The 12,332-nt window shown below is 36.6% G+C and overlaps 3 protein-coding genes and 1 pseudogene across 4 annotated transcripts; 3 read left to right on the top strand and 1 right to left on the bottom strand.

Annotated features, from left to right (window-relative positions):
• The first annotated feature begins 1,936 nt into the window (after positions 1-1,936).
• On the top strand, positions 1,937-2,578 carry LOC117618044 (protein ALP1-like). Its single transcript, XM_034347672.1, has 2 exons — positions 1,937-2,039; positions 2,151-2,578. Exons 1-2 carry the CDS (start codon positions 1,937-1,939, stop codon positions 2,576-2,578), a joined length of 531 nt encoding a protein of 176 aa, XP_034203563.1.
• Positions 2,579-2,742: 164 nt separating this feature from the next.
• LOC117618043 lies at positions 2,743-3,710 on the top strand. Its single transcript, XM_034347671.1, has 2 exons — positions 2,743-3,087; positions 3,174-3,710. The coding sequence occupies exons 1-2, from the start codon at positions 2,743-2,745 to the stop codon at positions 3,708-3,710; spliced, it is 882 nt and encodes a 293-aa protein (XP_034203562.1).
• Positions 3,711-4,250: 540 nt separating this feature from the next.
• On the top strand, positions 4,251-11,029 carry LOC117618491 (vesicle-associated membrane protein 727). 2 transcript variants are annotated; one of them, XM_034348047.1, is made up of 6 exons: positions 4,251-4,385; positions 4,837-5,098; positions 5,187-5,385; positions 5,474-5,594; positions 9,098-9,160; positions 9,263-9,643. In XM_034348047.1, the coding sequence occupies exons 2-6, from the start codon at positions 4,909-4,911 to the stop codon at positions 9,404-9,406; spliced, it is 717 nt and encodes a 238-aa protein (XP_034203938.1). In that variant the 5' UTR covers positions 4,251-4,385; positions 4,837-4,908; the 3' UTR covers positions 9,407-9,643. The 2 variants fall into 2 exon arrangements, with proteins under 2 accessions (XP_034203938.1, XP_034203939.1); XM_034348048.1 differs by lacking the exon at positions 4,251-4,385 and adding an exon at positions 10,364-11,029 and having other exon boundaries at positions 4,909-5,098; positions 9,263-9,407.
• Positions 11,030-11,490: 461 nt separating this feature from the next.
• Positions 11,491-12,030, bottom strand: LOC117618042 (annotated as a pseudogene).
• Positions 12,031-12,332: the final 302 nt, after the last annotated feature.

The raw sequence follows: 12,332 nt of genomic DNA, 5'->3' as shown, positions 1-12,332 counted from the left end.
AAGGAGAGCGAGTGAGGAGGTTTTTTAACTGTTGGACTCCACAATCCCATTTAACTTAGTCCCCCATTTTACCAAACATGGGCTTCAAGGCTTATTTAGCATAGTCCAGTCTAGTGAGGCATACCAAACACTCCCTTAGGGCTCGTTTGGTACACCGTATTATACTCTGGATAGGAGTGAATAATTCATGTCAGGTGTTTGGTGTCAACTTGTATTATTTAATTACTCGACTATTTTATACAGGTTGGGCTTTTAATACTCTCCTTACCTGACTAACTAATACAGCCCACACACCCCGGTTTATATAATATACGCTTAATTATACAGCTAAGCATGCGTTCTACCAAAAAAAAAATCAGACGCTCTTTTCATCTTCTTCTCCCTAGGGTTCTTCTCTGCTATCTTCTCCACAGGTTATTTTCTTCACTCTTCTCCAGGTATTCATCTCTCACTCTCTCTCTATCTCTTTCATACTCTCTCCAATATGCTTCTTCTTGCTTCTTCTCTATTCTTTATATATTTCAATTTTTTAATTAAATTTTTATGGAAATTAGGTTATGTATTTTTCGTTTGTGAAATTAGCTTATGCTTACTTACATGAATGAAAGCTAAATCGTAAAATGACCTGTTTTACAAATAAGAAACATTGGACATGGGATTAATGAATGAATTGTAGAGTCTCAGAGACAGCAATGCTTTATCTTTATCTGAACAGGCACTTGGAAAGTGATCAAATTCCACTGATATTTTTTCCCAAAGACTTTGACCCTTATATTGATTCTATCTTCAATCTTCCCACCACCTTAAGGCATATGTCCCTTCATCCTGTGATTTACCCAACCCAAAAAAAATAAAATAAATAAAACTCGAAGTACATAATAATATATGAACCTTTTATTGCTTTTGTTCTCCTGCTACTTTCTCCTTCTTGTTGTACATGGAAACTTTGATGTCTAGTACAGATATATGCATATCAATATTCACAGTACAATTCTAATAAAAACAGTACTATAGTTAAACCACATATATTTCTATATATGCAAGCGGGATGGTATTTTGTAGTCTTCTGTCATGTGTAGAATTCTACTTATTGTTGTATTATTCTAATTTTACATGTAGTCTTGTGTAATGCATGATTATTTATATTGCTAAAATTAATGCATGGTTATTTATATTACTTTTACTGAAAAAATTTCCTCTATATTATGCCTAGATATGGATGAAAGAAAGATTGTGGCATACTTTATTATTAGATTGTGGTTCTTGCATATCATGGTTTGGTGCATGATGTGGTTCATGACAAACTACAATTTGGAACAACGATGCCAACAACGGAATGCCATTAGGAGTCAAAGATTTTTCAGGATTGCAACTCGAACAAATTATTTAGATAGCATTATAGGAATTGATGACGTACAATGTGTGAACCAAATTAGGATGGATAGGAGAACTTTTCATTATTTATGTCAATTAGTCCGTGATGATGGGAGAGTGAGAACAAATGGTTCAGTAACCATTGAAGAGCAAGTGTGTGTTTTTACATACACTCGCACATCATGTGAAGAATCGTACAATGAGTAGTTGATTTAAGCGATCGGGGGAGACTATTAGTAGGTACTTCAATTCAATCTTGGATGGAGTGATAAGATTACAAGGTAGACTTTTGAAGGTGCCGGAACCCATACCTGATAATTGCACCGATAATAGATGGAGATGGTTTAAGGTACTATAAAATTAAATTAAGATTGGCCAATTTTATTATTATATTTATATTTTAAGTTTCTAAGGTACCTTATTTTTTTTAATTGCGTAGAAATGCTTGGGGGCGTTGGATGGGACTTACATTAGGGTTCGTGTCCCTGAACAAGATAAACCAAGATATCGAACACGAAAGGGGGAGATTGCAACCAATGTATTAGGAGTTTGTACTCCTGACATGAAATTTATATTTGTTTTCCCTGGTTGGGAAGGATCTGCATCAGATTCTAGGGTGTTACGAGATGCAATTAGTAGACCAACAGGATTAAGAGTTCCTACAGGTAATATTAGATTTTTGTGTTTCATTATGGTAATATTAAGCTTGATTATCTTTTTGGTAAGGTACATAATATTTGTTTAATTGTTAGGATGTTATTATCTTGTGGATGTAGGGTACACAAATGGTCAAGGATATTTGGCTCCTTACAGGGGTACAAAATATCATTTATCTGAATGGAGGAATAGAAGGGCACCTAATAATCATGAAGAGTATTTCAATATGAAGCATGCTGCTGCAAGAAATGTGATTGAAAGGTGTTTTGGACTTCTTAAGATGCGTTGGGGTATCTTGCGAAGTCCAACATTTTTCCCAATTGAGACACAATGTAAAATCATTACAGCTTGTTGCCTATTACATAATCTTATTCGTGGCGAGATGGCTGTCGATCCATTGGAGAATGAATTGAATGGTACTAAAAATGGGGAAACTAACCAAGATGGTGATGTACTTGGCACTATTGAACCTTCAGATCAATGGACTGCATGGAGGAATAATCTGGCTATGCAAATGTATGATGAGTGGAATAGGAACAGACATTAAGTTGTAGTTCATATAATTTATTTATATTTTCTTATAGTATACTATTTGGATGTGCTTGTAATAGACTATTTGTTTTGATAATTAGTATTTACTTTATTTGATCTTCCAACTTTTTTTTCTTAATTATATGTATGCAAATTATATTGTCTATATTAGCTATAGGAATGGAGAGTGGACAATCTAGTCAATCAAAAGGAAGTAGAAGGGTGTGGAAAGCACATGAGGAAGAAGCATTGTTGACCATACTTGAGGATGTAGTCAACCAAGGTTTACGATGTGATAATGGTTCCTTTAAATCTGGAACAATGATCCAAATTGAAAAATCATTGGCTGAGAAATTTTCCAATACTGATTTAAGGGTAGTCCCACATATTGAGTCCAAGATGAGATTTTGGAAAAAATTGCATGGGATAATATTTGACATGATTAACAAAAGTGGTTTTGCTTGGAATGATTCTTTGAAATGCATTGAGGTTGACAGCGATGAAGCATGGAACACTTATGTGCAGGTTAGTACACTTGTTAAGTAATATGTAATTCTTATATTTTTTTATACTTATATTTTTATTTCTAATTTTTTTTCATTTTGATGCAGCATAACAAGGATGCTGATGGTTGGAGGGGGAAACAATGTCTAATATATGATAGGTTGAAGAATATATTTGGGAAGGACCGAGCAACTGGTAGAGGGTCTGCAACTCCCACTGAAATGATGAATGAGCCTGTGCATCACATTGATGTCAATGATGATGATGAGGAAGTTGAGGTTGAACCAGATCATTCTACCTCTTTGCCAAGATCAAATCAACAAAACTCAGCTAGCTCAAGTAGTCGACATCGAAAACGAAATGCAGATACTGATATTCAAAAGGAAATGGCTAAAGCATTTGGTGAGATGATTTCTAAGTCTATTGACCAATTGAAAACTATAACTAATAGTTTGGTGAAAGGATCAGAACCAAGACCTGACATTGCTGCTGAATTGGCAAAGATGGACTTGTCTATTAATGACCAAATTAAGGCATTACGGCTAATTTTGGAGAAAGCAAGTGATGAGAGAACATTCCTGACATTGGATGGTGCTATGCGAAAAGCATTTGTTCTTATCTTACTTGGGGCGAGGGAGCTGTGATTCACTCTTTGATGTAGTTTGGTTTATGAACAACTTTCCCTTTTGCTTTTATCACCTTAGTATGTGATCACTTTGAATTATACATTATTTGGTACTATTTTTATTAATGTATGCGAGTATGTTGGGAATTTTTATGAGATACTACAATTATGATAATGGGTTATATGAACAAAAAATCTTGGCAAAAACAATTGAAAAACAAATCTTGTCATATGAATCTTACTAAAAAAAAAATTAAAAATTTGTGTAATTTGAATCTTAATTTCCATTAAAATTATCAGTTAAATATTTTAAAAATTATATGAAAATCATATTTTGTAAGGGATTGTACATTCATTCAAATCTCAAGTTTTTTTCTCCCATCTAAATGCAACGTTAAAGACCAATCATGTCAAAAAAAAAAAAAATATTAATAATTTCACGAGAGACATTTGTGATAAAAAATAAAAAATCGAATTGCTGTGAACTTTGAAAAAAAAGAAAAGAAAAAAAGAGTACGGGTCGCAAGCAAAAGAGGCCTGGACCACGTCGCCTTCAGAACAGAACGTCTTAACTCAGTACCATCCCATCTTTCGGACTCCTCTCTCTCTCTCTCTCTCTCTCTCTCTCTCTCTCTCTTCTGGGGCACTTATTCGCTAAGACTTGAATTCCGTAAATCAGGTTTTGATCTGACAAGTAAGTTCCTTCTTTCATATTTCTTGTGTTATTTGTAGATCAAGATTTTACCGTGACCCGTTTCTGTTTTTAAGAGGAATTGTGGGTTCTTGGTTTTGTTATTTAAATCTTTGATCCTTTTCGTATTCCTTTGTCTGGTTGCCGAGAAAATTAAAAGGAAACGATGGAAAGATGTGGAAGGAATGAAATTTTTTTTAAAAAGTGAACATTTTCTTTTATGTTCTCTTGTTTTGGTAGGTTAAGCATATCAAAAACTCATCTAGGTATTGCAGTTAGTTACTGACTGAAACTTGTAGATATTTCAGGACTCGAATTTTACTTCGGGTTCGTTCGGTGTAATTGACAATTACTGTTCAGATTTAAGTAAACAATGCTTTATCGCGTATAAGCTAATCCTTTGTTTTGGTTTAGTGTATTTGATTAATTTTTCATACTTACATAATTTCTGTAGGTTACCACTGCATTTAGGTTCTGGTGATATTTCTCTTGTGCGTCTTCACGTGTTTGAAGTGATAATTCAGAGATGAGTCACAAAGGATTGATATATAGCTTTGTTGCAAAAGGAGGTGTTGTTTTAGCTGAACACACGTCGTTCTCCGGAAACTTCAGTACCATTGCTGTTCAATGCTTACAGAAGTTACCTTCTAGTAGCAGCAAGTACACATATGCGTGTGATAGCCACACCTTTAACTTCCTACTTGACAATGGATTTGGTGGGGATTCTTTTACGACTTGCAGTTAGATTGCTTTTTAGATTCTAATTACAGAATCTGTGGTTTACACTTCTTATTTGGTTCGCAGTGTTTCTCGTTGTTGCGGATGAATCGGTTGGGAGGAGTATGCCTTTTGTGTTCCTTGAACGGGTGAAAGAAGATTTCAAGCAGCGTTATGGTTCAAATAATAAGATTGAAGGCCCGCATCCTCTTGCTGATGATAATGAAGACGATGACTTATTTGAAGATCGATTTAGCATTGCATACAATCTTGACAGAGAATTTGGGTTTGTTTCTGCCTTTTGTTGTTTGAATCCAAATGTCTTCTATTTCATATAGTATTACCACTAAATTTTGTGTTTTTTTTTTTGACAGGCCAAGGCTTAAGGAGCACATGCAATATTGCATGGAGCATCCAGAAGAAATAAGTAAGCTTTCCAAATTGAAGGCCCAAATCACGGAGGTCAAAGGTGTGATGATGGACAATATTGAGAAGGTAAAAGATAATATAATCTTGGCTATGGAACTTTCTGAAGATATGGTTAATTTATGCATTTATTCATTGTTCCTTGCTTCCTCACTTGAGACTACAGGTTTCCTACAGAAATCCTGGGTCTTCATAAGAACGATACTGTGGTTGAATTTTTTTGTAGTACCATTCCATGTGCACATCCTTCCCTCCATTATTCTTTCATCCCTAATTTCTCCCATATATTTCCCATATATGTCTAACAGAAAATTTAAATAAAGAAAAACAGAAAAGGTACCTAGTAACCACGAACTCTCCACCTCCCTAACTGCCCCCACTGGTTCTGCCCCACTTGATGTAGCACAGCCCTGGGTGTGTTAGTTTTAACACTCAGAGCAATAGGACAGAAAAGAATAAGAAACGCTGAAGGAAAGAAAGATAGAAGGCAGGCAGAAATCAGAGAGTTAAGAGAAGGTTTAATCAATATTCAAATCTGAATTTTAAAGAACTACATAGGGGTATTTATAGCAAACTAAAACCTAGAGACAATAGGATTAAAATCCCCAGCTAAAACAGAAATCCTATTCCTAATAAAATAGGAAACTTAGAAATCCTACTAGGATTTGGAAAACTAAAGAATATAGGAAACTAACAAACAAATTAGGCAACTAAACAATTTAGGTCCTATGCATCCTGCATCACCATACCTTGGCCATCGCCTCACGGGCCCTGGCTCCTCGCCGATCACCCCACCCACCCAACGACAGCTCCGATGTCACCCGAGGCCATAACATTCAACCCCAATTACCCCCGGCCCAGATCTCCCTTCATCACCTACCTGTCCTCTCTCTCTCTCCCCTTCCCCGAAGGGGACCGCCCCCATCCCCCAGCCACTATCCTCGCCCAAACCCATCACCATTGCCACCCAAATGGACCACTAGGGGCCATCATCCTAGAAGCTTGGGAGAGACATTCATAGACAGAAAGAGAGAGAGAGGGCTGTGGGGAGAGGGATGGGATATATGTGCAGTATTTTTAAAACTTCAAAATCAAAATATTTTTGGTATTTTATTAGGTATTTTTTTTTATGCTCAAAATTAAAAAAAAGTTTCCCTTACTGCTGGCAGCAATTAGATGGATTTCAAAAACAATTGACAGCCAGCCCCATATTGGCTATTTTGGTATAGTTCATTCCATTAATTTACTGAAGAAATCCTGGGAAATTTTCAATGTTGTGAGTAGTTCAGGTGGTGAAACGGAAATTTATCCTTTTCTTCTTAGACATCCTATTTATATTTATTGCATCTGCCTTTGTATCTTGAATGCTAGTCAGTAGCTCTTAACGTTTTCTACATCCTCAACAGGTCTGCGTATTTGGTTTGTTACTTATACTGACTTATCTCATATTTCCATCTGGTCCTCTTTTGGTTTACTGGTTATGATTAATAATGTTTTGTAGGTCCTCGCATATTCTGTTTCTAGTTTTACAATTTTGGCAGATTTTTTTATTAAATTATGCTATAGTTTGAATGTCCCAGAAGGGGTTAAAAGTGTGTCCAAACTTGAGTTAAATATTCTTTTTGACATTGAATGACATTTTTCTATGTTTATATTATCCATAAAGAGTTTTAACCGCAATTTAAGTGTATGTGAGTGTTGTGTTTTTTTTTATTTAAAAAAATGAAAAGATAAACCAATGCATGATTGTAGCCGATACCATGGTCACTTGTTGGTGTCATAGTTAAAAGGAAAAGATAAACCAATGCATGACTGTAGCCGATACCTTGGTCACTTCTTGGTGTAATAGTTAAAATGAAAAGATAAACCAATGCATGACTAGCTGATACCATGGTCACTTGTTGGTGTTATAGTTAAAATGAAAAGATAAACCAATGCATGACTGTAGCCGAGACCATGGTCACTTGTTGGCGTCATAGTTAATTAATATGATCCCCTCTTTACTGTATTGTCATAAAATTGTTAGAAGATGATAAAATTGCAGAGCAGTCTCAATGCACATCCTCAAGAAACTCAACCTGGAAAGAAATTAAAAGAAAACATGAGTATCCAACCCAATCACTTTTAGCAGATCTCGTCCATTCTTTTTCACCAGTCACAAGTGCTGTCGTCCTCATGTGATCATTAAGACAGCCTCATGTTGTCCAAAAGGGATGGTGTGTGCTTAGCATATGTTACAGGTGCCTTTTGTCATAAAATTAGACCTGATAAAAACCCCCCAATTGATCATTGTTCTGAGTTTAAAGTGGTGACAATACTTTCCCATTGAAGGTTTGGCTCTTTTGAAATAGAGGTTGAATTAATTATTGCTTGTCAGTGTTGGAATGTTGAGGTAAATTGGGTGTTATTTCTGGAGATGTATTATGTGTGTATAAAGGGATGGGTAGTTAGTGGATAACTTGCTTCTTTCATGTGCAGCTCCTTGTGACCTGTAGTTTTCTTGTACGTTTGCTATCGCTCGATATCATCTTATTTATGGTCACGTCTGTGATTGATTTTTTGTGTGGAGCTGGAGATGAGTAGGGGAAATATAGTTATGTGCTTGGACAGAAGTTTCTTTATGCTTTATGTGGTGCAAGTGGACTAATTTAATAGTATTGCCTTGTTTATTAACCTTTTTGCAGCTTTCTTTTGTATTTGATTAAGTTTGCATATGCATCAAATATTTAAGTTCGACCCTAAACCCTAATGAATTGAGTTCGACCTTTATTAGCTTAAACCCTAAACCTAAACCCGAAACCCTAGACATTTATTAGCTTCAGAACAATTTGGAAAGTATCATGATTACGAAAGTTATTTTTCATCATTAGGGAGGGAAGAAAAACAATCAACTGGGTTGGTTTTTCCATAAGCTTTGTAGACTTACAATCGTTGGTAATAGAGAGAAAAATGTGTGTATAGCAAATCTTATTCATCTGGACTGTATGGTCTAATATGCTAGGATTCATCTATATGCACCAATACTAAAGATTTTTATGGCCAGATGGATCGATGTGGCTCATGGGAGTCTGGATGGTGTTGGGGAATTAGTTATCCCAAAAACAAGATGATGAGCAAACTTATTATCATGAGATGCTGGCCTGTATTGCTTCTCAGCGTACATCCATGTCTTTCCTGAAAAGTTGAAAGATGTCTTATATGATAATTATTGCCCTTCATTTTGAATTAAGGGCCGTCAGGGGTGGTAAGGAAAGTGAGTATAGTAATCATATTAGTTTGGGATGTACTCTACTGCCTGAATATTATGAGTGCTCAAATGCTGAAAACAGAGTGGGAGGGGATGCGAAAAACGACAGAAAATATTTGTTCTCTGGTGGTTGGATATAAGCATTATTTCACTTTGATACAATAATTTCATTTACCAAATCCTAATTGGCCCACTAGTGCTTTCATCGAAAGAAAATATGTTGATGTGTTTTTACCATTTGTGTTTCCCTATTGTAAAGCATCTAAGGCATGAGAAGGTTCATTGGGAATGGTTGCAGTAAACCCCATCTCTTTTTTGATGGCAGGTTTTGGATCGTGGGGAGAAAATTGAACTTCTGGTGGACAAAACAGAAAACCTGCAGTTCCAGGTACATGCCATCACTTATCTGGTTGTATAATTTGAAAGTGATTTTGAACTTATAAGGAGTTTGTAGTTGATGCGCTTCTGGGGGTATTCGTATTGAATACAGGCTGACAGCTTCCAGAGGCAAGGAAGGCAACTGCGACGTAAGATGTGGCTGCAAAGTCTCCAAATGAAACTAATGATTGGAGGAGGAATCCTTATCCTGATCATCATACTATGGCTAATTGCCTGCGGAGGTTTCAAATGTTAAGGTGCTACTCAACACAAAATCTTCAAGTAGTGGTCGTTCTCTGTTTGCTGTACAAAATGTTATTGTTCTTGTATATGTAAACTTCTGCATTACTCAAGAACCTCTTCTACCGTGTAATTAACCTCTGCTACCTGCTCGTTCCGTTACTCAGTTGTTAATTTTACGGATATTGTTGTTTACTTGACACATATTTTGTCTCCCTGAAGTAGAGTCTAATTTATTCAGTACTTATGAGCAACTGTTACTTGTTATGAAAATGTGAGAATTGTTTTTGGCTTTTGCTTTAGGAAAAAGGCTTTTTACAGGTTACAAAGCATTTTTTTGTGACATTAATAGTCCTTAAGGTTACCCTCTACACTTCCAAATCGTCCCTATCGTTAGAAAGGTAAATGGAGCCAACATGTCCAATTCATTGATGCAGGATGCATAGGATCTAAGTTGATTGTTTCCTAATTTATTTGTTAGTTTCCTAAATTCTCCAGTTTTCCAAATTCTTGTAGGATATCTAAGTTTTCTATTTTATTCGGGTTAGGATTTTTGTTTTAGCTTAGGGATTTTTATCCTGTTGTCTCCATGTCTTAGTTTGCTATAAATACCCCATGTAGTTCTTTAAACTTCAGGTTTGGATATTGAACCCTCTCTTAAAACTCTATGATTTCTGTCATTTCTTCTCAGTTCTCTGATTTCTCTCCTTTATTTCGTCCCTTCGATCTAACATTTCTTCTCCTTGACCCCCCTATATTCTTCTCCTTGACCCCCCTATATTCTTCTCGTTTCTATTGTTTCGAGTGTTTAATCATACCCCTAGGGGTTGTTGCAAATCAATTGGTATTCAGAGCCTCTTGCTTCACCGTGGTTCCTCTGCTTACTTGCCTGTGCTGCTTGTCATGGCTCCCAATATAACCGTTGCCAATTTGGTTGGACAGTATTAGGAGTTTGAGGTGAAATTTTTTGCAGATGTCACCAGATTGGAAGATCAGTTCACAAAGTTGATGGCTGATCAGAAGACTGAATTCCAGACATCGTTGTCATCTATGTCCACCGACATCGCCAAGTTACAAGCTTCAGTGGCGATATCATCAACCACGTCAAAGTGTCGACTACTAAGCCATCCTCCACAACCACTGTTCTGTCCGACCTGATCACATCTTCTTCTCATGTTGGTCTCCCTCCCCATGGGCCTTCCGTCGTCTTCTGCTGGATGTCTATGGTTCGGTTTGACTGATGTGCTAATATTTTAAGAAATTAGTATATAGTGATAAAAAAAAGTTTAGTAACAAGGATATGGTAAAATTGAGTATGGAATGGGTTCCTTTAAATTGAATGTGGATGCATCTCGAAAGTCAGTTTCTGGGAATATTGGTGCTGGGAGTATAATTTGTAATTCTAATGGGGACTAGGTTAGAGGTTTTACTGTTAATTTGGGGATATGCCAAATATTGGAAGCGGAGATTTGGGGCTTGTTCTTTAGTCTGAAACTTGCTGTGGACAAAAGTCTCTCTCATCTTATTATTGACATGGATTCGATTGTGGCTGTGCAATTGTTCATTATGCTTGAGATAATCCTTTTCCACTCTTTGCTAGTTTGATCTACTTGGGGGTGCTATTTCGCCTCTGCGCCTATCTGGATTAGTTCGTTCTTGATTGATGATATGTTAGGGGTTATTAGAAGAGATATTTAGTTCATTAAAAAAAAAAAAAAAAAAACTCTTCAATCTAAGTTATCAACATGGTATATAACTTCATATAAATAAAAGAGATCCAAAATTTCACATTTCATTTTAATATCCATAGCATCATTTTATTATATTTTTTTAGAAGCCGAGGTTCAAATTTGAAATATCTTTCGACGTAGCTATATTATGAATTAAACTAGCTGTTAACATATATAATTAACCAAGCATGACCAATTTTAGCCCAAAACAAATTAATAACGTATGCGTAATAATATAGTTGTGCCCAAGAACAAATTAATAATGTACGCATGCAAGATCAACTGAGACAATTAATAGCAAAGACGAGTGAGGTTTTAAGACTCATTATCTTCCCTCAATATACAAAGTGACACACAAAGATCTCTCATCCGCATATCCACATTCTACTGTAGGTTTTACCTCTACATTCACATATCCTTTATCACTTCCTCCTCGTCCTTGTATTCACTTTCCCCGTCGACGGTCGCATCCTGGTATTGCTGATGCTTAGAGACGAGATCATTCATGTTGATCTCTGCTTCAGTAAATTCCATTTCGTCCATTCCTTTGCCAGTATATTAGTGCAAGATGGCCTTCCTCCTGCACATGGCAGTAAATTATTCGCTCACACACCTAAACATTTCTTGGAAACGATGAATGTGGATGCCCTGGATAGCCCTCTGGCGGAATGTCACAAACGCTTGATTTCACATTGTTTGGTATCCACTCAACAAAGTAGGAAGAGTTCTTGTACTAAACATTGATCATTTGTTCGTCCACCTCTTTAGTGCTCATCTTGCACCCGAACATGTCTGAGGCAGTGAGGCACCAACCATGCCTGGGATCAGCAGCGCACATCATGTTATGGGAATCCCACATCTGCTGGGTCAATTATGGGACTGTTAGAGCTCGGTATTGCAAATCCAAGTGGGTCAATTATGGGACTGTTAGAGCTCGGTATTGCAAATCCAACCATGAAGAAGTGGAGACGAGGAATTTGTGTGCCATGACATGGCATGCTTTGCCATATTCAAGGCAAGCAAGGCTCTTTGAGGCATGTCGAGCGAGGATATGTGAAGCCTGGCTTGCGATGCATGACATGTTTTGCCATATTCAATGCAAGCTTGGATATTTGAGGCTTGTCAGGGGAGGCTATGTGAGAATTGGCGTGCCATGACATGGCATGCTTTGCCATATTCAAATCAAGCAAGGCTATTTGAGGCTTGTCGAGT

Source organism: Prunus dulcis, chromosome 2 (assembly GCF_902201215.1).
Source record: "Prunus dulcis chromosome 2, ALMONDv2, whole genome shotgun sequence".
NCBI lineage: Eukaryota > Viridiplantae > Streptophyta > Magnoliopsida > Rosales > Rosaceae > Prunus > Prunus dulcis.
Note: the sequence above shows the minus strand (reverse complement) of the source record. Positions and strands in the feature narration are given on the sequence as shown.

What these genes read in the sequence shown, in the direction of transcription:
- LOC117618044 (XM_034347672.1), top strand. Translation starts at nt 1,937, where the DNA reads ATGAAATTTATATTTGTTTTCCCTGGTTGGGAAGGATCTGCATCAGAT. An exon ending in AGGATTAAGAGTTCCTACAG is followed by an intron (nt 2,040 to 2,150) that starts GTAATATTAGAT and finishes TTGTGGATGTAG; the next exon opens with GGTACACAAATGGTCAAGGA.
- LOC117618043 (XM_034347671.1), top strand. Translation starts at nt 2,743, where the DNA reads ATGGAGAGTGGACAATCTAGTCAATCAAAAGGAAGTAGAAGGGTGTGG. An exon ending in CATGGAACACTTATGTGCAG is followed by an intron (nt 3,088 to 3,173) that starts GTTAGTACACTT and finishes ATTTTGATGCAG; the next exon opens with CATAACAAGGATGCTGATGG.
- LOC117618491 (XM_034348048.1), top strand. Translation starts at nt 4,909, where the DNA reads ATGAGTCACAAAGGATTGATATATAGCTTTGTTGCAAAAGGAGGTGTT. An exon ending in AATCTTGACAGAGAATTTGG is followed by an intron (nt 5,386 to 5,473) that starts GTTTGTTTCTGC and finishes TTTTTTTGACAG; the next exon opens with GCCAAGGCTTAAGGAGCACA. An exon ending in TGATGGACAATATTGAGAAG is followed by an intron (nt 5,595 to 9,097) that starts GTAAAAGATAAT and finishes TTTTGATGGCAG; the next exon opens with GTTTTGGATCGTGGGGAGAA.